Source organism: Anolis carolinensis, chromosome 4, assembly GCF_035594765.1.
Source record: "Anolis carolinensis isolate JA03-04 chromosome 4, rAnoCar3.1.pri, whole genome shotgun sequence".
Lineage (NCBI taxonomy): Eukaryota > Metazoa > Chordata > Lepidosauria > Squamata > Dactyloidae > Anolis > Anolis carolinensis.
In genome coordinates, this window is record NC_085844.1 from 26,336,243 (window position 1) to 26,363,351 (window position 27,109).

General features: G+C 37.6%; 1 protein-coding gene across 20 annotated transcripts in view; it reads right to left on the minus strand.

The window, feature by feature from the left end:
- Positions 1-27,109, minus strand: part of rims2 (regulating synaptic membrane exocytosis 2) — a 434,045-nt gene that overhangs the window by 75,768 nt on the left and 331,168 nt on the right. For 16 of the 20 annotated variants that reach the window (XM_062980098.1, XM_062980109.1, XM_062980104.1 and 13 more), the window contains 2 exons: positions 14,437-14,457; positions 6,123-6,223 (listed from right to left, as the gene is read on the minus strand). In XM_062980098.1, coding sequence (XP_062836168.1) covers positions 6,123-6,223; positions 14,437-14,457 — 122 coding nt within the window. The remainder of the gene's footprint in view (positions 1-6,122; positions 6,224-14,436; positions 14,458-27,109) is intronic. The other 4 variants (XM_062980110.1, XM_062980107.1, XM_062980114.1 and 1 more) reach the window with 1 other exon arrangement.

Below are 27,109 nucleotides of genomic sequence, written 5' to 3' on the forward strand. Positions count from 1 at the left end.
GGGAGACCTCATCACTGAATGCCAGTCTTGTACATGTTAGAATATTTTCTCTTTTATTCCAGCATTCAGAAGGCTCAGTCTCTCTTGAATAAAAACAGAAAAATAAGCATTTATATTATAGCTGTTTTTTCTCTAAGCTGTTCATTTATTTTGCAATGCCACTCATTACATATATTAAAACACTAGCTATTTTCACTTACACCAGTAGGTGAAATTCTACCTTATAAATCTCATGTACTATTTGTATAATTCCCTTTGTTAAATCACATTTTAATCAATAATGAGTAATGTTCCTTCTACAATGCCAAGATTAATTGAAAATAACAGGAAGTATATTGTCTCAAGACTTAAGTGTTAACAATTTGAAGATATTACTAAAAGCCAACATATACTACAAGCAGTCTCCAAGTTACGAACAAGACAAGTTCTGTTGGTTTGCTCTTAGAAAAGCAAAGGGAAGGGTTAAGAGCACTGTGGTGTTTGTTTTGCTTGTCTGTGCTCCTGTTCAGAGAATTTCACCTCACTTTTTTCCCTGTGATAATTGAATTTTGAAAATGTGGCTTGTTGTGGAAACAAGGATTGGTGAGTAAACTTCAGTGGAGACATCTTTTCCTTATGATAACTCTTTCAGGAGTGAATTTCTTTTTCTAGGAGTTCATTTTTCTCACTTACTGCTGTCTCAGCCCCATTCTTAACTATGAGTAGTTTATAAGTCGGACGTTTGTAACTCAGGGATTGCCTGTACTCTTACACTTTGTATACTATACTCCAGGCCTATGTGCATGTAGCTTCCAGTGGAGGAAGGAAGGAAACTTTGGGTTAATTAGGGAGATTGTGTGCACATTACCTTTAGGTTACCATCCTATACATTGATCCTCCAGATTTGCTAAAATGAAATTCCTACATCCACAATTGCCATTTCTCCTATGGTCCTAACCAGTTGGAGAGCACCAGGTTGAAGAATAGTATATCAAGTGGAAACCTAATGAATGTGATGGGGTGGCGTTCTCAGCAAACACAAATTGTGTGCTATTGGAGATGTGTTACTCAAAGATGTTATTGATGCATTTAGGATACACAGCTCTTCACATGCTCAGGGGTTAAATGAAAGTACAAAGCTGCACAACACATGCATTAAAGAAGCATAGAATGTGAGAAACATAAATCAGGAGAAGCTACACATAGTAAAAAAAATGAAATGGAATGCATAAACATGACAGTACTTGGAGTGTAGAAGCTAATGTGGACATCCTGAGTCAGATAATTAGAATGTTTTACTCAGGAAATGAAAATATAAGAACAAATGGGGTGGCATTAACAATGAGGAAAAATGTAGTTAAAGCAATCAAAGGATGCAAAGTCTGACTGAACCATAACAAGAAGACTTCAGAGAAAACCATCAATATAACCATAACTCAAGCTTAGCTCCAGTTAGATGGGCAGAAGAGGATTTGGCCTAGGATAAGAAATTAAACAGGAGAATGACATTGAATTTTATTTGTTGATTGTAAACATATTCTTCAAGCAGCCCAAGAGGTGACTGTATACAATGGCACAATTATCTGGCAGAACTACAAGTTTTTCCTCCAAAACCTTCTTTACAGCATACATTTTCCATCACTGTTAATAAATGTTCTCGTTTATCTTGTGAAGGAAGAATGTAGTCTTGTCCTTATTTTTTACTCTTTGTCTTTTGAAGCTGTAGTAAAGTCATGTTGATTTCTTCTTTACAAGATTGCCAAAATTAGTTTATTTTTGTTTCCTGTGCTTTTTTCATGTCAGGAGTGTCATGTCATGAATACCCAAATAAGTGGAGACTTAAAGAAACTGCAGTTGCTGCTCCCTGTCACCGTATCAGCAAATTTATGGTCAGGATTGGGACCATTGTACATGGGTGAGGGAGTTTGAAGCTTCCCTTCAGAAGATTTTCCTCCAAAATTCATCATTATGGGGACTATACAAAGGGAAAAAATGTCCACTGGGAACAATGGAATGTGTTACTTTTTCATCCTCTGTCTATGAAGGGTTAGTGGATTTGATGAGAATGGCTGTGAAGGAAAATACAGATCTGCTCTGCATGCATACTGTCCATCTCACTACAGATCAGGGCAGGCCCGTAGCCAGAAAAAAATTGGGAGGGGTAGAAACTTTTTCCCCAAGATGACTTTTCAGGTCAGTTTCTCCTGATCTGGCATGAGATCTCATTAAGGCCCTGAAATGGCCATCATTATGCAAAAATTCTTCACAGGTAATAGGTCCTGAATAATTGCTCCATCGTAAAGCCAGTTCTTGTTGGCCACAAAGGATAATAGGTTCCACAATTGGTGACTTTTCTTTCTGTTTTCTTCTGCTTCATTCTTATTTCCTTTCTCATGGTGACGTGTCACATCAAGACATTTTCCACTGTGAATTAGCAAGACGTTTTCAGCCAAGCATAAGTTGTTCTGATGGTGCACTGTTTTTTGGTATCTATTGAAGGGTCCTTCCACACTGCCCTTTATCCCAGGAACTTATCCCAGATTATCTCCTTTAAACTGGAATATATGAGTCCCCACTGCCAGTTAACCTGGGATAAACAGATAATCTGGGATCAGATCCTGGGATATAGGGGCAGTGTGGAAGGGCCCAAAAACTTCTATTGCATTTCTCCATTGTACCAATGGTTTAGCCACCAAGCTTCTGATGACCACCTTTGCCCCCAACTTCTCCTCCAAACACCATACCATACTTACAGAGTGCACCTTGTACATGAAATGAGTAGGCTAGCCAGGGGAATCCACTGAACCATTTGGGCTGAAAACTTAGTTGTCTCTTCTTATCCACAGGAAATACATATCCTGGGTGTGGATTTTGCATTAATTGAACTTTCAGAAACAGTCTTGTTCATATAAAGTATAATGACACAGCTTTTTCTCTTTGCTCCTGTTCCATTGTTTTTTGGGGGGTTTTGGCAGAGCTTCCACTATGGTCACTTCCATTATGTTAGATATTGCTGCTATTACAATGAAAATTGGTAGAAATTTGGTAATGATCATGTGAATAATCCAAATTCGGTTGATATAGTGCTTGTAGTTCTGGGGGGACTCTAATTTTTGCTTCTTATATACTTGGCAGTGGGATTTGATTAACCAGTTAAAATTCATGAGTAAACCAGGTTGGTCTTTTTTTGACCTGAACAATTTCAGGGGTGGTTTGAACGCCTAAACCTCCCCTTTGGCTACGGGCTTGGATCAGGGTATACTTATTTATGGGTAAAAAGCAACTTAACATTTTTATAGATACCCTTCAGCCTGCTCTAACAATGTATACATAGTTCATTTACTATTTACTGTTTATTTACTATATTTATACCCTGCTCTTCTCACTCCAAAGGGGAAGAGTTAATAAAATTATAATATAATTATTGTATAGTTAGTCTTCATGCTTCTATAACTGGTCAGTGGTCAATAGAAAGATAGGAGTTTGGAGAAACTGCGCTGGAAACAACAGCCACACACAATTCAAGACTTACTTAATTCCCAACTGTAAATCAGAATGTGATTCGGGAGGGATAACTTCAGGAAAGGATCTTACAGAGAGGGGGATAAAGACAAATTGAGAGAGGGATTCTTCATTCTCTTCCTACTTGAAAAATGGGCACTATGGGTAGGATGTACTGGACAATTGATAGAGATAAGGACAGGCATATTTAAAACGACCTTACTTGCCAAAATCATATGTCTTGGGGTGTATCTGCATAGTCACATACTGTGAACTGGGACCAGTGTCTAAAACTGCCCAGCTACCCCAAAGCCAGTTCAGCACCACTGGGTAGGGGCCCAACTGCCATCAGCTCTGTTTCCCTGTTGCTGCCAGTTACAGCAATGACAGGGAGACCTACCTGCTGCTCAGCAGTCTCGCTTCCTCCTTTTGTGCCATGTGACTGGCAAAAGTATCTGCGGGAAAAGCCTTCCTCTCTCTTTCCATAGGCGTCTTTACTCAGCTGTTTTGGGGGCAGTGAAATGAAAAAGGAGGCATGCTACTAGACTGCAATTCTTGAATGTATGTTCCTTGTGACATGCATATTTCTACTTGTTGTATGGCAACTATAAGAAGAAGCAATCATGGTGGTTTCTTGGCAAGATTGTTCAGAAGGGGGTTGCCTTTGCCTTCCTCTGAGGCTGAGAAAGTGTGGCTTGGCCAAAGTAATTCACTTAGTATCCATGGCCTTGCAGGGATTCAAAACCTGGTCTCCCACAATCACTAATTTTTCTACTTACTAGAAGGAAAGAAAAGCTTGCTGCCTTGTAACCTTTAATACCTATGTAAATTCAATCAATTAGTTTAAACAAGATTATATTATTATTCAATTGAAATATTGTTTGATTTAATGGCAACACTATTACATAATTAAAAGTGTTAGGCAAACTACTGCTAGGAAGAAGTCATTCTATGATTTTATTGTTATTTTTCAAGTGAGATAAATATTATTATTTTGTAAGTGAAATAAAATAAAAATACAGTAGAAGTAAAAAAAAAACAAAAAACCCTGATCTTTGTTCATGTTAGCCTACACAAGAAAAGCTATTTTAGGTGCCTACAGTAAACATGCGGCATTCCTTGGAAAGCAATATGTGAACAAGTAGAAGGCTAGATGGTTTCGACCATAAATTATCAGAAAAGGAAACAGTGTGTTTATGGCTTTACAGACATAACTGGGTATTTTGAGTTATGTTTCAACGGAGGCCACATTTTGACTTTGAGAGATTAAATCTTTTGTTTATACCTTTGCCTTCCCAATGTATTATGATTGTTATTCTTATAAGAAATACCTCCAATTATTTATGAGAAACAGAAAATGTGTAGCTTCAACTGAGTAGATCTATAGGCCAACTAGAAGAAAATTAAACAGCAGGCCACTATTTACAAGATTTTTTTTTCCCTAGAGTTTTTCCTCCATGAAAGTCCTGCTTAAACTAATAGTTATTTTTATTATGTTGTTTTATGTTTCAAAAGCCATTGAATCTATTTTGAATCTATTAGATGAAATTATCAATAAAGTCTATTCATTTTACTCTCTTCTGGTTCATCTGGTTTGTGGATTGCCATAAATGGACTTGACAATATTCTGCTCATTAATTATAATTTTCATATCATTAATAGATTTTGAGTAACCAAATGCAATTCCCTATAGCATACTAAATTTTGTAACACGTGAAATAAATTAAACAGTTGAGGAATAGAATAATACAGCCTAATTATTGTTAATGTAGTCTCCTTAGATTTCAACAGAAAGAGTAAATGTACAGTATTAGCTCTTCAGTTTATACAGATTATGAAAATGGCTACTAAGAAAATCCACAGATGTGGCAACACTTGAAGCAATTACACCATTTTACATCCTAGATATTAAATATTTGATCACACCAACAGTAACGGAACAATCTCAAGTAAAGCCTTCAGCTTTAACACATTAAAGTCTGTTAAAAATAACACCTATATTAGAGGATTCATTGTATTTTTTAAATGTTAATTCTAGACATACACTTAAATCTGTCTCTCTCTCTTTCCTGATCCTTAAGCACATAGCTAATCAGTCATTTATCACTTTTGAAGCAGACAACTGTGTTATTTTCTTTCATATTTCTACTTATATATTCCATGAGAAGTTGGCACAATTAATTATACTTTTAACATGAGTTCAGAACCTTCTGACTGCAATTCTATACACACTGTCATGGAAGCAACCAGCAAAAGTGTATGTTTTTCTCATTTCTTAGCACATGCAGGATTCCTTTTTTAAAAGGTTATAGAGGAAAAGCCTTTCAGCAATATGGCAAGAAAACTGTATATCCTATGGGATCCTAGTTTTGAAAACCATGGCATTAAAATTGGGCTTTGGAAGGGCCATTGGGACTAGGGGAGAACCTTGTGTTTAAAGATATACGCTGAACAGGCCTCTTTACATAAACAATTGACAAGCTTCCAATCTATTAAATTCAGTGATACGTGTTTCTATGTGAACATGAATGTGATCTGGTTCTTAATAAAAATGCTACTCATACACAATGATGACTAACGTTTTCACTGTTTAAGGCACATAATTATACATTTTGCCGCTTTTCAAAATGAAATGCCCTTGCCTTAGAATGATAATCTTGCTCCAGCCTGGAGTCTGATCCTGCTACCTGTTTGTACTTGTTCATATTCATTTGGCGATTTCTCTCTTCTGTATCCATAGCACCTGCCAAGTTCAAAAGGAAATAATCAGTTATTTGCAATTCAAAGTTTTTAAAATATTAATGCAAGCATTTTAGACATAATTGAATATTTGCTAAAATAATCATGTACATACTTTTATACAAAAATAGCCCCTATCATTTAGCTTGTTTGATTAGTCAGACCAGTAAAAGGGCAGCAACACATACAAGAAAACAAAAGGCATCTTGTGAGATCAACTAATTTAATTTCAATGAGATTTGAAATTACATGATAAACATGGTTCCAAAATAAGGTTTCCATTCATTTTTTTTGCTCCTGCCAAAATATCTAAGGGGAAAAGTCATTGTCGTTTTAAAAATGGAATAATGTATGGATCATCTAGATTTCTGAATTACTATGTGACATTTACTATTTCTTTTCTCTTTCTCTTTTAATGAGTTGACTCTGATTTAACATGATTAGATAACACATATTCCCTCATCTTTACAGTTCATAGGACTTTCAGGTGACTTTTCTGGGCTACAACTGCAGGCGTGTTTTGGGCCTGTGGTACAGTTAAAGTGATAGCAAAGGTCTCAAGTAGCATATTTTAAAACAGTGGTTCTCAACCTGTGGGTCCCCAGATGTTTTGGCCTTCAAATCCTAACAGCTGGTAAACTGGCTGGAATTTCTGGTTGTTATAGGCCAAAACACCTGTTATAGGCCAAAACACTGCTTTAAAATGTCCTAAGTTACCAAATGAAGATTAAAAATCATGTGGTCATAAGAAAATATTGCTAAGATATTGGCCTCCACTGGCACAGAAGACCATCTTAAGAAGTAAATCCACATATTAGAAAACAAGAACTTGGGTCTGCTCATTATAAATTATTATTAACTTGTAATTAATTGTTTTACTAATTATTGGGGCACTTCTAAATTACATTTTGAGTATGAATAACCTGAGATATATATCATCCCTTTTGAAGTATCATTTAACTGTGTTTATTACTTTCAAAGTTAATTTATGTGCAGCTTTACATTACTTACGTATAATACAGACCAGCAGTTTGTAGCATTCATATTTTTTTTTAATTATGAAAATATACTGCGATTATAATGGCAATTAAAATGTTAACTAAAATGGCAACCTTTCAGGGCGTAGGAATGATAATTGTCATCATTTGTTTTAAATATAACATTCCAAATTATGCAGACATGTGTTTTAGTTTCTGTTAAGAGAAAAGGAGGCCTTTTCCTTAGCTAAAGAAATATTTGGGACTAAATCATACAGCAGCTGGGATATCAATTAGCAAGTTGATAATACAAAAGCTTCCCAAAAAAGGCTTCTACTAGTAGCTGCTGTGTGTTCATGTAATGATAATCATTTCACCAACTTGTACGAAACAATGATTGAAAATATTATGCAATATGTTCATATAAACCAGACCTTTAGCATCCAGCAAAGCTAGATGTAAGAAATAGTATTTTCTGCAGTTACATTATGGCAAAACAACTCCACTGGCACCTTTGGGAAATGTACAAAAATAAATCAGAACAGAGGTCTATGCGAGGGGGAGAATGAGTGCATGAATGGAAGAAGTTGAGAAATCTTTCTTAGAAACAGTAAATTATTACATATAAAGTTGCGAAAAGTTTGGGTTTTTGAAAACACACACACACACGCACACAAGAGATTGGTCAGATCTAAGTGCATTTAGGCTACAATGCTGTAACTTGCCAAGGAGTAAGCCTTATTTCAATGTGACTGATTTTTTAGTAATTATGTATAGGACCATAAAGTTAATTGCCATTGTTTAAGTAACTGGGCATTTCACAGACCTGCTGACCTTGGACATAAATACAAAAAGCACACTGCCGAAGTGCACTGCAGCTCAAAATAAGGGGAATAAATCATACCAAGAAAAGTTCGAAATAAGCCCCTTAATGCACTCAGCTGTCCCTAACTACATTGTATGGCAAAATCAGCTTTGCAATATCTGAAGCACTTTACAGACATCTGCCTGCTCTTTTTTAAAATTCGGAAGGCAGGGGCTACCAAACAATATTGCAAGGCCATGAGTGGGCAGTAGAGGGCTAGTTGACCACCCTGAGATAGGTAATTGATTACCTCCATTGCTAACTACCACTTTCCCTTTTCTTCCCATCACTTATGCCTCTGGCATAAACATCTAGTAAGAAGGTTTTATGCTTAAATGCCGTAAAGGCACCAGAGCAAGAAGGCTAAGCAGAGTCAGCCCTAGTTAGTGCTTGGGTAGGAGATCATCAATGAATGTTCAATGCTGTAGGCTATATTTTAGGAGAACGAACTGGCAAAAGCACCTCACTTGCCTAAGAAAACCCTGGGGGTCACCAATTTGTCAACAAATGATTTAAAAGCACATACACATACACAAGAAAATTCTACCAATTGTAATAATCGCTTTTCAGTGCTTTTAAGAAAGTGTGCAGTCTTTTAAAGATAAATTCTCAAATATTGGCATGAATTGACAATATTTCTAAATAATAGTCAAAACACAAACTAAACCATACATTGTATCAAAAATAATATGGAATAGTATATTGCATAGATTCTAAGACACTATAGTTTCTAAGACACACACTAATTTCAGTACCACCAACAGGGAGGACATTTTTATTTACAGTAGAGTCCCGCTTATCCAACCTTCGCTTATCCAACGTTCTGTATTATCCAATGCAGTTTGCCTTCCCCCCGGATCCACAAATGTTTCTCTAGGCAACAACGCGCAGCAGGCCAACACGCCCAACAACAACACAAGTGCAGCCATACGCCCAAACAAGTGGCAGACTTGTTGTAAAACATGATGTTTTGGTGCTTAATTTGTAAAATCATAACGTAATTTGACGTTTAACAGGCTTTTCCTTAATCCCTCCTTATTATCCAATATTTTCGCTTATCCAACGTTTTGTCAGCCCGTTTATGTTGGATAAGTGAGACTCTACTCTGTGTGTGTGTGTGTGTGTATATATATATATATAAAGGGCCCACTACTCAAAGATACATCCCATTTTTCAAGGTAATGAAATACAAGTTTTTTTGCCCGATTTATAACATTTTTTTCCGCTCTTTGACTAATATTAATAATTCAGCAACAATACTTTAAAATTGTATATATGTAAATGACATGCAAAGTAACAATACTTCTTTAACCCCTCCCTCCTGGAGATGACCCTATGTGGATATAATTAACTCTCAGACTCTGTCTAAAGGAATTTAAACAAGAGCCTTTTTCCTTTAAATCTTTTTAAAGAAAGCTTTAAGAATAAGTTTAAGACTTCCAAATGTTCAAATCTAACAAATATGCAAAATGTACTGATGACTGCTGTTGCTGTCACTTGCTGGTTTGGCACACATAGCTTCTGGAGTGACAATCATGTCTATAATGTAAAAAAATGCAAGCTATTATCAAGAAAAATATCCATTCTATAGGATAGTGCTTGCATTCTGTTTTCCAAGACAGATTTACATGTTTGTGATTAGTGCCTTTATTTTTAATATGGACAATATGGTGACAGGACAGATGTCAGTTGTGCTACTTTCCCTCAAGCAATTTCCCTGAAAGCAGCCAACTCCACTATTTTTGGAAAATAGCAGCTGCTAAAATGCAACATTGCCATTTTTGTTTTAAACAGTGTGTTTTGAGCCTAGATTTTTTAAAAAAATGTTGAATCTAGAAGGTTCAACATCTGAATTAAAGTCATGACCGTTTTCTTACATAATTCGGATACCTTCTGTGGCCTGACCATGAGTTATTATTGCTTGACTTGATAATCAAAATTATTGTCACGACAATATAGAAAACAGTACATCTCTGTCTTTCTAGCATTTCAGGGGAACTCTTTTGTATCCACTCAAAGCTAATGAAAATCTATTGATATTTGAGTACAGTATTGAGTACTGTACAGAGACAATGGCCAAGAGTACTTAACATGTTGATTTCAAGTGGAAAGCACACTTTTTAAAAGCACAGATGTAGATGGCAGAGGATTTGGAATGGACCCTGAAAATGTGTACACATGAATCTACTTGTAATGCTGGCATAATTTAGCATTGTTCCATATACCGTGACTTTGCACAAATATTAAATTCAATTTGCCTCTTCCTATGCACTTGCTTGATGGCAAAGCAAGCCCTTTGCTGCCTCCAATCTGATTACTGTGTTGCAGCATCTCTGCAATGTTACAGAGGGTCACGGGGCCGATTTCTAGGATCACATGTGCATCAGTATCCCTGTGACACTGCATGGGAGTCTATAACACAGCAGCATGATTCATTGACCAGGCTAAAAATACTGCTTTACCAAATGACAATTTGAGCTGTTCATGTTTGCCTTGCTCAGGATAGTGACTAAATGCTAAAACTAATGACACGCCTGATGGGAGACATCAGTTTCATAGCAATTCAAGAAGCCTAATTATTAGTGTGATCAGCATAATTAAGTTGTCATAACCAAACAAACCTCACATCTGAATGACCTTATGATTTTGGTTTCAAAGCTAATAAGGTTATTTCCTTTCAAAGTGTTACCTTCCATACAATTAAAAAGGTAATTTTATTTAGAAGCATTCTTGTTTAACTTAGTTTATAAATCTAGTTTTTGTTGTGGATGCTTGTTTTAAAGAAAAGTAAAAGACTTTGTGGGTTGCTGTTAGTTTTCCAGGCTGTATGGCCATATTCCATGTTTCTGGTACATGGCCATACAGCCTGGAAAACTCACAGCAACCCAGTTATTCCGGCCATGAAAGCTTTGGACAATACAAAAGACTTTGTTTTTTCCCCTTAACTAACCAATACATTTTCATTTTTGAATGCTTTCTAGATTTTCTGAACAAAATTTTGAAGCCAGAGTTTCCTTTGTGTCAAAAATCCTCATCATACAGGGCAGGAGGGAGGAACGTCCAATCCAGGAGCTGTATATGGCCCCTGAAATCATTTGGTCTGGCCCTTGATCTCCCACCCAAATACTAACCTAGTACTGACTTGGATCTGGTGTTGTTAACAATCCTCACAAAAATGAGTCTCAGAAGATGATTAAGGAAGTTACAGTAAACAGAAAAGACCTCAAAAGTCAATAACACGAACATTGGATACATTCCAAACCCAACATACAGCAATCAAAACAAAATAATTCACACCCAAGACTTGGCTGCTGTGACTGTTGTGAATGAGGAAGCACCTTTGATAGCCTCCCTGGATAGAAGCCAGGGTATGTGTGCCTGCTAAGGCAGGTCACATGGAAAGGGTGGCCAGAGGTTTTGTCCTCTTTATGCTCTTTTTGAAGCTGGACTGGCAGGAATGCTGCATCACTCCACAGGATCCCTGGCTGTGATTTGTGTGGATACTTTTTGCCTGGTTTGTTGTGGTTGCAGGGTTGGCACGGGGATGTAGGTGGACTGTTGAATTGACAGCACTGAAGGAGGTGAGAGGCAGGTTTCTATTTTTGAACTAGGTCTCCCCCTCCTTGGTCCTTCTCCTTCCCTGTCCAGTGGATAATAGAGTTCGAATTACTATGCCTTTGGACGTTTTCCCACCAGCGCTATAGAACAGAGGCAATCGTCAGAGTTGCCCATTCAGAATTATGCGAAATGTAATTCAGGGCAGAGCCTTTGGAATTCTCACCAAGAGAGGTCCTCGGCATCCCTAAACTAGATTTCCCAGAATTCTGCAGGTGCAGATCCGACAATAGCCTCCATTCTATAATGCTAATGGAAAAAACGTAATTTGCCTCTCAGGCATATACCCTACAATCTGGGCTGTTTTTGCCTGTGGGAATTTTAGCATGAATTTCCCAGTAGGCCACTTTATCTGGCCCAGCTCTAGAGATTGCAAGATTGCACACATATATATTATATCGCCTGAGTCCATTGAAAACCCTAACAGTGCCTCGGCCACTGGTTGACTGTTCACTATGTTTTATTGTTTATACTGTATGCTTGTTTTATATGCTTGTTTTATATGTTCTTGTTTTAAATTGCATTTGATATTGTATTATATGCTATACTGGGCTTGGTCCTTATATGAGCTAACACAACGACATAGTCTGACACAGCAAACACAACGACATAGTCTGACACAGCAAACAAGATAGATATGCTGGATTATTATGCAGGAATGGAGAACACCCAGCCTGCACACTGTATATGGCCTGTGAAAATGATTTCTGACTCCTCTGTGGGCCAGGTGCTGTTTATTATTCAGACCCGAAATGCTTCTGGATTTCTCTCCTTAGTCACGTCACACAAAAATGGTACTGTTCATTACTTGGTGCAGGGAGTGATGATTACCAGAGTGTGGAGACAATTGCAGAAGAGAAGGGGGAGAAGAGGGAGTGATTCCTCCACTTCCCTGCCTCCCTCATCACTTCACTGCTCTGGATATCATTACTCCAGGTGCTGAACAACAAACAGGGCCATATTCAAGTCCCATGGACACTGCAAATGGAAGATCGAGGGGACAGGATAAGGATGATGGGTAAGCAGTGCCAAACTAGTTTCAATGCTGGTCACCCATGCAATCATCATCCACTCAGTGAGGTGATTCAGGAACTACAGTTGAGATGCTGAATCATTGTATGGATCTTTCATCATGGCTACGGCCATATTTTACTGTCTCTATTTAATAGAGGTTGCTTTTATTAATTATATATGTTGGTTTTTATCTGTGTTATTGATCTTATATGTTGTTGTATTGCATCTTATATGTTGTATGGCAGTGTGGTCCAACCTTTAGTTATCCGAGTCTAATCAAACTTTAGTATAGAAAGATTGAAGCTTCAATATGGCAGTTATATGGCCCATTCTTAAAAACTCAAAGCAGTAAGAAGGGTAAACAATTTTTTCCAAATGTTAAATTAAAATATTTTTCCAGTAAGAAGGGCAAGGGCCAACAAAAATGAATTGGTGGGCCACATGACCACACTGTTATATGGCACCATTGTGTGTTGTCTTGTAAGCCACCCCGAGTCCTTCTGGTTTATTATTATTATTATTATTATTATTATTATTATTATTATTATTATTATTATAGCCCCCATCCAGTTCCCAAGCCAGCTTGGGGGTGGACAGTTAAGCTTCCAGCAATGCTGTTCCCACACCAGATCAGCATTATAATTTCTGCCCTCTCAAGATGCACACCAACTAAAATCTACGGATATAAACGTGTTTATTTCATTCTTGCAGGAATGAATCTTGAAACCCATGTTTGGAAATAGTAGAATACAAATTCAGTAAAAATATAAACAAATAGTTTCAAAGCTTTTCTTTTGCTAGGGAAAATGCAAAAAAAAGTACAATTTTAAAAGTCATTTTTGTTCTCATTTTGGAATGGTTTGCAATAAAATCTTTTTAATTAATTTGTTATTTGTGTAAAAACCCTTGAGTTTTTCACACAGCAACATTTTTGTGTAGCTTACTGCTTTTGCTTTGTATGTAAAGTGTAACTACGTATGTAGGATTTTCACAGACCTAAATTACAGAGAATCTCACACCAGCTGAGTATGTTCTTTATTGAGAATGAGAATGATTGTGAGCATTCTTTACATAGCTATTGAAATGTCAAGATAGTAATAAGATCTCCTTCTACGAAGGATGTACCTACTACTATTGTGTAGATTATGAGTGATATTCTAAGACTCACAAGCCATAGAATATTACTACAATATAGCCTTTATAATACCCAGGTCTAAGTACTGAATCCAATGAAATTTAATTGCTTTTGGAAACAATAATAAAGATGCAAAATGTTAATATGTGATCATGAAAAATATTTTGTTTTCTGGCTGTATCTTCAACTGAATTTAACAAAGTGTTTGTTCATTTAATTTAAAGTTGAGAGGTACGATTTCATTTTTGCTCGTGTAATTTAGTAATGAAAAATGACAGCTTGGTGCAAAGAAAAAAAAGGTGACTTCCAGTATAGCTGCACAGCTGCTTACATGTTTGGCCTACTGTCTTTTAGTTGAGACAGTGGAGGATGAGAAAGGAAGAGAAGATATCATTCCTTGGCCTGCATTCTCAGTAAGTTATAACCCACCATGAGGTGCCTTGCTTACAACCAGTGTCCAAAGAATCCATGAAGTACTGGAACATTATGAATACAAATAAGACTACTTGAGGCAATAATTAACACAATATATTCAGCCAAACCACACAATAAATGCACACACCACAATCTAAGACATCTACAATAATGAAGCATTCAATAAACTGCCCTACCTTCATCCCCATTCTCTGGCACTGTACAAAAAAGGGGAAGCGAGGAGAGAAAATGCAAAAATAAAAATGAAAGTGAGGTCCAGAAAACATAGATTTAGAAAATAAAATATGAATGAATAAAATTAACCAAAATATTTTTCCATGGCTTGTCAACCATGGTTAATACCCTGTTCTTACAGATATAAACAATTGCCAGTAGTTTGTAGCTCTAAGGTACAGGCTTCTGAAATGAGCCCCCTGAACATAAAGAATCATTAACACTGTCTACACGAAAAAGAGCACAGCAGTTGTCAAATATAATTAGCATATGCTTCCATTGCATAGAATGACAAATGAATTCAAAAGAAATATGCACACTGTATTTTTAGCATAACCTTCACAATATACTGCCATGGTACCAGCAGAAAACTGAAAGAACCAACCTTACTTATAATAGCTTTTCTAAGGGTAATTTTACTTAACCCATCTGAAATAAGACTTCATCTTAAGTATTGATGGAATGAAATCCCTAACAGAACAATTCAAGACTTTTGGTTAGCTTTTGGAAAATAATGAACCAAGAAGCATGTTTGTTTGAAGGCAACTGACATTCAAAAGATACTACAAGAGAAGAACTATGATAATGATCACAATTGTACTATGATGCTAATTGTTTACAGCTGCCTAACCACCAGAGACAGTTTGGCAGGGTGCTGCGAATATGTAGTAAAATGAATTGCCCAACTCACTGGGCAACCAGACTGCTGTTCCAGGTAAAGCAAAGCTATGTGTCAGGTAGCTATGGATTGTGGATGCTTTAAGTGGAATTGTAATAGTTTCAGCCCATTCTGTTTAAGAGGATTGGAATATCTGCAGCTTGCAGTGCTCCAACCAATGGGTTTGTAGCTCTGTGCTGAACACTCATTAGCTGGTGGACTACCTCCTCTCCTGGCTGGAGTGGCCTGGATGTGGTTTTCAGTCCTCTCAGGCAGCCCTGTATTCTAACAGGCACTGGAGCAAGCATTCAGCAGTTCACTCCAAATGTTGTCCCATCCACTAACCACCCAATTATTTTTGGAAGTATTTGTATATTGCCACTAGGTACAACTTTGTGGGGAGTATTTGGTACCACTATACTCCATTGCCTTGGTTGTATAGGGAATCCCATTAGGAGACTTGGGAGTGTGTAGTCTCAAGTCAATGTTGCCCAGAGAGGTGTGGGGTGTGCAAATGGCTGCCAGACACATTCTGGTGGCCAAGAGAACTATGGCTGGGGTGACCCAGCAGTTTTTTTTCATGCCATCCCTGGGAGATTTGGCATCTGGCTGGATCTGCAGGCTCATCAATCCAGGTTGGTTGATGTCTGGATTCAGAACTATGTGTGAGCCAACCCTTGACTACATCTGTAACCAAATAAAGTTGTGGTCTATTTTTGTATCCAAATAATTGGTATATGCCTGGTTACTGGGGTTCAACATGCAGAGCCTATTTCAAACCTGAACACACAAATCATGTTCAACATTTCAAAACATGGTATTTATTAGAATAATTACAGAGTTATTTATGGATACACACATTTTGGAGCACGCTCTCAATTTGTGTTAGATGCTGACAACATCAGAATGAGTATGAGGCTTAGGTTTGTGACTACTTCAACTTTAGTAGGAAATCCTCAATTTATGTTGTTCAGAATAAATGTTGGAGCAAGCCATAGCTTCATGCAGTTGTTATAATACACTGTATATGAAGTATACACATACTTGTACACACGTGATAGAGGACTTTAACTCTACTCGGGAAAATTCTCCCATCTATTACCATGCACACAAAACCAAGTTATGCCTTTTTGCAAGGTGAAAGAGAGTTGTCTGTGGTACATGTCCTCATGAATGCATTTTGAGAGGTATACATGCTCCTAAGAATGTCCTCCTATCACAAGCCTGTAAATATGCAATTAGTCATCGGGATGATGTAGTATGATAAGTTATTTGAAATACAAAGTTTGATGATTCCATGTAAACATGGTATTTAAAACAATTTTTCTGTTAATTACTTCAATATCTTAAAGGTTAATGTAATGGAAGATATACACGTTCCAATTCAACTGTATTCATGACTAGTGGTTATACAATCCCTTCTACATTAAAAGATACAACAGGCTCTTGGTATTCAGCAGGATTTGTGTGAGCTTTTTAAAAAAATCCCCTTTAGTCAAGCTGAAACATTGAAAAATAGAACAGATACACTCTTTTTCAATTACTACTGTGGTCAACTGCTATTGCACATAACCACAGTTACAATTATCTATAGTTGCTCAGTTTGTGTGTACAGCAGCAGTTCTTAAACAGTATTCCGTGGAGCTCTTAGGGCTCTGTGAAGCACATTCAGGGGCTCCGTGGGGGCCCTATGAGTCTCCCTGCTTTGCCTGCATATGAAGCTTGTGTGGCCTGGGGAAGCCTCCACTGTGGCCATGCAGCCTGCAGAAGCACCCACCATGGCAGCGAGCGGCCCCCGTTACATCCCCATGGCTTAGAAAGTTCTCAGCCTGGACAGCCTCTGCGCAGCTTGGAGAGCCTCCCGTCACTGCCACGTTGACTTAGAGAGCCCTCTGCTGCTACTGCGGCTGCCATAGCCTGTAAGACCGCCCTTGCATGGCAGAATGGGGTAGGACTGGATTGCCCCTGTGGTTTCTGCCATTTTTATTACTATATTATTACAGAGGCTGGGTGGGATGACCATTTGTTGAGAGTGCATTGACTGTGCTTTTCCTGCATGGCAGACTGGATGGCCCTGGGGTTACTATTATTATTATTATTATTATTATTATTATTATTATTATTATTATTATTATTACAGATGTGGCCATCTGATGCTTTGACTGTGCTTTTCCTGCATGGCAGAATGGGGTTGAACAGGATGGCCCATGGGATTGCTCTTATTGTTGTGGTTATTACTACTACTTATCACTGAGCAGAGGCTGGATGGCCATCTGTTGGAGGCACTTTAATTGTGCTTTTCCTGCATGGCAGACTGGGGTAGAACTAGATGGCCCCTGGGGTTGCTGCTATCATCATTATCATTATCATCATTATTTATCACTAAGCTTGGTGGCCATCTGTAGGGCGTGCTTTGATTGTGCTTTTCCTGTATAGCAGAAGCAGGTTGAACTGGATGGCCCCTGAGGCCTTCCACTGAAAAACTGTTAAGTTAATGTTGGTTAAAATGTTCGTTTTAAATATTGTATTGTTCTTTCTTTCTTTTGTTTTTGCACTACAAACAATATATGTGCAGTGTGCACACAAATTTGTTCATGTTTTTTTCAATTGGTTCACACAAACATTCTCCATCCATGTGCCACTGGCCCAGCCCATCTGTCAAATTTTAAAATGCAATGTGTCCAAAGGTTTCTTGGAACTCCATGGGAAACTATTCCTTTAAAAAGGGTTCCACGGCTTTAAAAGTTTAAGAACCTCTGGTATACAGTGAAACTTTGATTTACAAGTGAACCAACAAGCTTTTTGAGATATGAGCTGTCGCTCGGTCCGTTTTTTTATTTGATATATGAGCAGAAATTTGAGTTATGAGCAAACACAGGAGCTAACACAAGAGCATGCCACCATCCATCTTAAGCAGGGCTTTAAGGGAGCAGACAGGAAAGCTCCTTACTCTTGTTCTTGCTGTTATTTCTGCAATCCCAGGACTTTGGGAGATTGTAGGAAAGCTGAGGGGCCAGGAGTCTACCATCACTAAACTTCTATCCTTATTAAAACAGGCAAGTTGAACAGATACCTGTTGTTCTAACTGATCATTACAGAAGAATTTTACTGAAGTATTGCATTCATAGCAGGAAAAGGAAATGTATGTTATTATTCGTTAATAATAATAATAATAATAATAATAATAATAATAATAATAATAACTTTATTTTTATACCTCGCGCCATTTCCCCGAAGGGACTCGGGGCGGCTTACATGGGGCCTTGCCCGATAAAACAATCAAATATCAAAACACAGCAATAAAACAGTTATCCAATAAAAACATCAATTACAGTAAAAACAATCGTTAAAATCAACATAAAACATACAATATTAACACTGGAGACTAACATAAAACATACAATATAAACAACATAAAACATACAATATTAACACTGGAGAAAATTAAAATCTTGGCTCTGCGCCCAGGCATTCAGCGAATAAGCTCATTGGCTGATGTAATCGGGTCGCAAATCTGTAATTGTAGCATTAGTGAATGACTGAGGATGGTGCAATATCGCTGCCTTGCAGCGTTTTAATTTTTGTATACTTTTTATCATGTTTTTATCATGTTTTATCATGTTTTAATTGTTTTGTTTTATAGTATATTTGTTGCTGGCCCTCGTGGCAGAATGTAAGCTGCTCTGAGTCCCCTCGGGGAGAAGGGCGAGGTATAAATGCATGTAATAAATAAATAAATAAATAAATAATTCATAGAACCTAGGCAACGTGCAACATGTGCCGAAATGGGGAAGGTAATTTCTCAGTTAAAATGGACAAAGTGCAATTTGGCATTGACAACACCTCAAGAATGGGGCTATTATAAAATGGGCAGATCGATCAGTCCGACACCAGATTAAGTATCAAAGGTCTTTTGAAAGAGCCAGGTTTTTAAGCTCCTACGGAAGGAGAGGAGGGTAGGGGCCTGCCTGATCTCTCTAGGGAGCGAGTTCCAAAGCCGGGGGGCCACGACGGAGAAGGCCCTCTCTCTCGTCCCCACCAACCGCGACTGCGAGGGTGGTGGGAGCGAGAGAAGGGCCTCCCCCGACGAGCGAAGAGAACGTGCAGGTTCGTAGGGGGAGATGCGGTCTCTAAGGTAGGTGGGTCCCAAACCGTTTAGGGCTTTGTAGGTGATAACCTGCACCTTGAATTGGGCCCGGAAAGTAAATGGCAGCCAGTGAAGCTCCTTAAACAGAGGCGTTGAACGCGCCCTGTAATTCGCTCCGGTTAGAAGCTTGGCTGCCTAACGCTGTACTAGTTGTAATTTCCGGGCCGTCTTCAAAGGCAGCCCCATGTAGAGCACATTGCAATAGTCCAGTCTAGAGGTAACTAAGGCATGGACCACCATGGTCATATCAGACTTCTCGAGGTATGGTCGCAGCTGGCGCACAAGTTTTAATTGTGCAAAGGCCCTCCCGGCCACGGCCGACACCTGAGCCTCAAGCGTCAGCCCTGAATCCAGTAACCTTCCAATCCTGCCCCCTCCTCTAATCCCAAGAGAGCTTCCCTTCTCTTCCCTTTAATACAAGTATTAAAACTGTATTAAACATCATTAAAAGCATATCAAATCACAGCAACCCCTGACAATATTACAATCCTTCTTCTTTAAAAGCCAGCCTGAATAAAAAGGTTATAAGGACAGCAGGAAGTGGGCCATTCTGGCTTCCCTGGGCAAGGATTTCCAGAGTTGAGAGGCAATTACTGAGAAGGAAGGTCCACTCTCTCGTTCCCACCAAATGAGCTTGAGGTGGAGGTGGGAGCAAGAGAAGAGCCTCTCCTGAAGATCTCAGGGCCCGTACAAGAGGAAGCGGTCGGCCAAATAGCCTGGACCTATAATGTCTAGGACTTTAAAGCTCATAACCAGCACTTTGAATTGTATCTGGTAACAGACTGGCAGCCAGTGGAGCTGTTGAAACAGGGGTTTGTTTGTTTTTTTTTTGCTTCCTGTAGCCAGCCCCAGTTAGCAACCTGGCTGCAACTCTTTGGACCAGCTGGTTTCTGAGCACTCTTCAGAGACAGCCCCACATAGAGTGCATTACAGTAATCCAGATGGGACATAACTAAGGCAAAGGAATGGGCGCAGTTGGCACACAAGTTTTAATTGTGCAAAGGCCTTCCCAGCCACCGCCGACACCTGGATCTCCAAGTTCAGCGCTGAGTCCAGGAGGACCCCCAAACTACGAATCTGTATCTTTAGGGGGAGTGTGACCCCATCCAGCACAAGCTGGGCCCCTATCCCTGATCTGCCTTAGGATTGACCAGGAGTACCTCTATCTTGTCTAGATTAAGCTTCAATTTGTTTGCCCTATGCAATGTTCTCTGTAGAACGCAGGAGGTCCACATGAATGCAAAGAAACCATATCTTCCAAACCAAGTTCACTATCGTGTTTAAAATGTTTTAACCTCAGAATGAACTAAATTATCTTACTCTATTCACAGTCTTCAATAAACAACTATTTGTGCAGCCCCCTTCAACTATTAAGCTATTGGTAAAATTAATAATTAAGTATGTATGCTTTCTTAACAGGACTGACCGTATTTTCAGTGACCATTTAAATAAAGTGGACTGTATTTGCATTCTGATTCAAAATATACTTCAGCCAGAACAGTGGCACATAACTGTTTCACCATGTCGCAGGATAGTTAACTGAACTGCAACAAACACATATAAAATAAGAAGTATTCTGAATTGACTCATCTAGATATTTGCAACACCAAATTAGACAGAGCTTTACACAAAGCACTTCTGCAACCATGCATTTGCTGAAGGAATCAATTTGGTTGGCTGTTTTTTTTAAAAAAATAAGGAAATTAAAAGACAGAATTAATCATGAAATTGCTGAATTAACCCTGTGGCTTGAAACAAGATAATGACTTTTTAAGCACACTTCAGATTTTAATTAAACTTATCCCTACCAGTTTATTAATACTACCTTGTGAATAGGTGCTCCGAGTCTTTTAAACCCTTGGCATAATTATCCCTGTTCTATTTTTAACGTTTCATCAATTTTTGACCTCACTACTAATATTTTACTCAGGAAGACATTCCAAACATTTGGTAAGATAGGTTAAGATCCACAAAAGCTTCTTATAATAAATAAATAATGTGGGTTTAAAATTTAACACTACTTTGTATTGTTTTCACATTTGCAGGTAACACGAGCCAGAAATGATCTACCCATACTTAACATCAAGTTTCAGGCTAAGAGAAAAACAGAATATCTATATATGACTTCTTCACATGTAACTATAAAAATAACGTATGTGAGTAGAAACTAAAAAATAAGTATGCCATCATGAAATATATAACTCGGTTGTAATCTTTGTTCGATAAAAGGTAAAGGTTTCCCCTGACGTTAAGTCTAGTTGTGTCTGACTCTTGGGATTGGTGCTCATCTCCATTTCTAAGCCGAAGAGCCGGCGTTGTTCATAAACATCTCCAAGGTCATGTGGTCGGCATGACTGCATGGAGCGCCGTTACCTTCCCGCCGGAGCGGTACCAATTACTCTACTCACATTTGCATGTTTTCGAACTGCTAGGTTGGCAGGAGCTGGGGATAACAGCGGGCGCTCATTCCGCTCCCGGGATTTGAACCTGGAATCTTTTGGTCCACAAGTTCAGCAGCTCAGCGCTTTAACACACTGTGCCACCAGGGCACTTTGTTCGATATGTTACTATTAATTAAAACATCATTATATTTATCATGAGTAATCCTTAAAAATACTGAAGTTTCTTAAGGATTAAAAGCACATTGTTATTCATACTAAGGTATGCTCAAGATTGTTCAATGAAGCTAATATACATTTTACCACACTGTTTAACACAAAGCAAAACTGTCTAAAATTAACTATTCCCAATCCTTTTAGTGCTACTTCAGTGAAATCACAAATTTAATCCTCTTAAAAATCAGTGGTTCTCAACCTGGGATCCCCAGATGTTTTTGGCCTTCAACTCCCAGAATCCAACAGCTGGTAAACTGGCTGGGAATTCTGGGAGTTGTAGGCCAAAAACATCTGGGGACTCCAGGTTGAGAATGTCTTAAATTGTTACAATTAGTGCTACTTATAAGAGTAGAGTGCATTTATTTTATATAGTGAATTTTCCCCCTTAAACATAGCATCACTGTTGTTCCTTCAATAATGTCCAATAATGTCCCCCTACTCTTCTCTGTTGTTCCTTACAGAAAACAAATTCTCAATAAATATTCTCCATTCACTTCCCTGGCCCTTTCTGCGTATATAATACTTCTGAGTTGGTATCTAACTGGGGAAAATTTATCATGGCTAATTTTCCCCCATCAGACACTACCTTATTCAATATGCAATACAGATTCAGTGGTAGAGCAAGTCACCCATCAAAAAGTCATACATAATGAACTGACACAATTAATTTGCATTTACAATTTTAAGACACAAACTTTTATGCCTTGATATAATTCAACGAACAATGTCATTAAACATGATGTCAGTGAATAATGGGAATATTTACACACAATAGAAGCTTATTTTTAGAATGCCATGCTGGTAGGCTGGTAGGAAAGATGGGAGTTGAAGTCCAAGACATCTGGAGGGCCAAAGTTTTCCCATGCCTGGTATAATCTATATGATACAAAATATTGCTGCCAAATGCTAAAATTCCTTCCAAATATAATCATTATCATTACCTAGGCAAGGGATCACTCATGAGGCTGGGCTACTAACTTACATGATAGTATGTGTAGTGTACCCACAAATTTTGCATTTATATTGCTATTTGCACATTGAACTTGCTTGATCATAGCTACAAAGATTTGGTTCTAGGCAATTGACTCCATGCATCTGATCAAATAGCATCTCAAAATGTAATAGATTAATCTGGGGATGACAAAGAAGGCAATTATCAATTGTAATCATCCCACATTAAGGGGGGAAAATACTCGTTTGTGGAAAGTGGTTTCTCAATGGTCAAAACGGCTATGTCCGTTCTTATTGTTATTTAAAGCTAACTGTATTGTTTTATCCATCTTTGTAAACCGCTCTGAGCCAAATTGGGAGTATACAAGTCCAATAAATAAATAAATAAATAAATAAACAATGTCATTACAAATACAGGAACCACAAGGTGACCTCTGAACAACCTCTGGGGATGCCAGCCATAGATGCAGGAGTAACATCAGGAGAGAATGCATACAGCCTGAAAAACTCACAGCAACCCAGTGATTCTGGCCATGAAAGCCTTCGACAACACAATCACAAGGTGACTGGAAAATACTTTGCACTTCAGGAAGAATTTGTCTACACAAATATTGTACATTTCTGCACACTGGAATACAATTGCTCACTCCCCAGAAACTGAATTCTACACTTAAAATTCACATTGAAAAAAAGTGTTTCTTTGAGGATGAATACTTCTCAAATTGCAAATTGTGACTGGAAATGTTCTCTGTCAGTGCTGAGGATACTGCAGGAATTATTCATTATTTTATATGACGCTAAGGAATACAACGATACTCTTCACTGTGTAACACAGAAATGGCACTTCTATGACAATAGAACCCTTATTTCAAAGTCTTGGTCAGGTATAATGTAGCAGGCTGACGCTGATGTAGCAAAGTACTCTGTGGCTGTTTGCATGAGCAATTTGTCAGTTATTAATAATGAAAATTGGAGAATCTTTCAACAGAAATGAGATAAAAGAAAAGCTCTTTTTAAAAATAATTCCTTATTTCTTTGTTCGGATAAATGGTAAAATTAAATGGGAAGACGGTTTATTTAGACTTAAGAGGCTTATAAACAGCAAATCTAATACTGTACACTGAAAAAGTTAAACCCATTCAAAGACTTCATTAAAGGACTCATGTCAGACTTTTATAACATTTTAATTGAAACTTCTTTTGACTGTATAAGAAGCACTAGGGTAATACAAGAGAAAGATCTTGGCATTTATTGATCACATGATCTGTATTCCTCAATGTCTTGAGATAAAAAGGAATGTATGCTAAAATTAGTACACAGGTTGCACTATAAAACATGTAGGTTAGTCATTGAACTATAGCATTGTCACAATTGGGCTAGAAAAGTAAACATGGTATAGGTTCATATTTACACATTTCATTTTTCAGGAAATTTCTGAACTCAGAAACTAACATCACACTCCAACTATTCAGTTCTGTCAAATTTGTACAGAATTCTGTAGAATTTAAAAAAACCTATTAGGATACCTATTCCGAACAATCAAATTGATTCTAGTTATATATTATAAAGATCCTAAAGATAATTTCAATTTCTGATAGATGTTCCTTTATAGAAAATCTGACAGCCCATGTCAAAGAAGATAGAAATTATCAAACAGTTGACTGTTGATTAAATATGGTGGTCTTTTGTTGAGTTTTGTAATAATAACAGTACAATTTACCACCCCCTTTTACTCATAGCAAATTTTGGAAGGATTTTTTTTCTGGATGAAATATCTTAGGGTGATTTTAGTTAGTGAGCATAAGCCAGTTTCATATACTTTTCATGGCATAAAACACTGCCTTTTGTGTTTGGTTCTCTATTTGTTGTTAACTCCTTCCTTCTCTTTCTGATGTGCCAACGTATTTGCCAACGTATTCCAAAACAATTCCTCTTTAATTACATCCAATAAGAAACCAAAAAAGACTGATTTGATCACCCTGGTCATTTCTTTTCTTCTCTGATGCTGGTTTTTATCCAAACATGATTTGCCTACCAGGTATTGGAGGGATTTTATCAGCAAAAATATGGATTGTAGGCAGTACCAAAGTGCCTAAACCTTTTATATCTATATATTTGGAAAAGTACAGCAATTGCAGAAGAAACTTCAAATACACTGATGCGAGCTGGAGACCTCTAATAGGAAGATTTTACTGAATCTGAAATCTGAAATCAACTCTTCTTAGGTAAGTTGCTCAGTTTCACATAGCCTCTTGAGTGAAGCTCATAAAATGCACTCGCTTCCCAATAATAAGGGCATAGCCCAGGCAAAAGAAACCCACACAGCCAGAATGCCTATCAGTAATTAGGATCATATTCCTGCACTGGAATCACTTGTTTGAAGAATGGTCTCAAGGCAATAGGATGTCAAGGACTCAGTCCCAGCTTTGGAAAAGAGGCACAATATAAATAAAGTGAGGCAGGATAGCTAAAGTGGGATATAATAAAGGGACAATGGTAAAGGGTAAAAGTAGTAGCAACAATTAAAGAAAAACCAGCAAAACTAATAGAAAAATAAGAAGATAAAAAAAGAATACCAATTTTTCCTAATCAAGTTGCTGCTATGGCTCTGCACGGAATGAAAGAAAAGGCAGGAGCACATGTGGGCATTCACAGTGGAATGGATGAGGCTCCCACCAAAATGCTTCACTCAAGTTCTGAACAGTTCAGCACTGTCAACAAGGAGAAGGAGGAAGAGGAGGAGGAGGAGAGAAGGAGGGGGGGGGCACCTGCTATTTCATGTTAGTTGAGGGAATGGTAGAATTAAAGGAATAGATTAATTAAAACATTCCAACTCAGAGAGGCAAGAGATGTCCACATTAGTAACAAATATTTTTAATGAAGTATATTGTGTACGCTGAAAAAAACTCCATATTTTTGTCAAAACATGAATGTTCTATTCATTTTAGCAGCTTTTGTTAATTTACAGTAGTAACCATTGCGCTGAATTAAAAAATGTAAAATGATTAGCTTGATCTCAATGCACCTCATCACCAGCGAAACTGGATGTGAGAAATTCTCAAATTTGTAAATACTATAGACAGAAAAATTACCATGTATTTGGGCAAGACTGATGATTTCACTATCTGTGCTATCAACTCCTGAGTTGCAAATAAAATAATAAAATAAATGCACTTCCATGATGAGACTGCAGTGTAAAATATACAAGAACATACTGATACAGGATGGTGAACAACTGCAAAAACAGCTATTATATCCCTGCCTAAACATGAATTTTGTTACATAATACAATTTGTCAATAGCAAAGTTTACAGTATCTAACAAAAGGTATTATATTCAAAGCTAAATTAAACATGCAACTTTAAAGTAGAAATATAAAAGAACCTTTAAAAGTAATTTAGCGTTTCATTAAAAGTATAATTAGGGAAATATTTGACACTATGGGCTGAGTGTTCCCTAATCAAAATGCTTGGGATACGAAGTGTTCAGTATTTCAGTTTTTGGAATACTTGAAAAAACATAGTAAGATATCTTGAAGTCTATTGAATAATCAGAAAGCAATGTTGGACAATTTTGGATTCTAGAACTCTAGATAAACCTGTATTACCAAAAGCAGGTTAAATTACTTAACACGGTAGATTTAGCCATGTACCACCAGTTAACAATTGCATGTATAAACTATGGAAATGCAAAGTCTATAAATTATATCTGCACTGAATTTAGCCATGTACCACCAGTTAACAATTGCATGTATAAACTATGGAAATGCAAAGTCTATAAATTATATCTGCACTGCAGCAGTGTTATGGTTTACAATTTTAATTGTATCATGGACAATCATTTACAAATCAATGACAAATAGATATTGCTAACTTTGTCTCCCCAAATCATTACAATTTAGTCTGAAGGAGAAAAGGTGAATAAGAACCCTTTGGAAGAAACAGTAACATGTGTAGGAAATGACAGGAGACGTAGCTGTATATTGTTCAATGTGAGTGCAGAAGCTCTCTGAGAGACATACTGTATACTAGGCTTGAGCGATCCATGAAAAAATTTATTCTAAACTCGCTTCAAAAGTAGGGGGCGCTCGCATTTCATTTCTGATGTCATTTCCAAATTTTGTCTTCAAAAATTTCGAAATTTAACAAAAATTCGTTAATTTCAAAAGTAATTCGTTAATGGCATGCGCAGTGGCCAAAAACAGCAGGGGGAGATTTTACAGGACTCTCCCGCCCTCATTTTTTGAGCTATCTTCTTCAAACTTG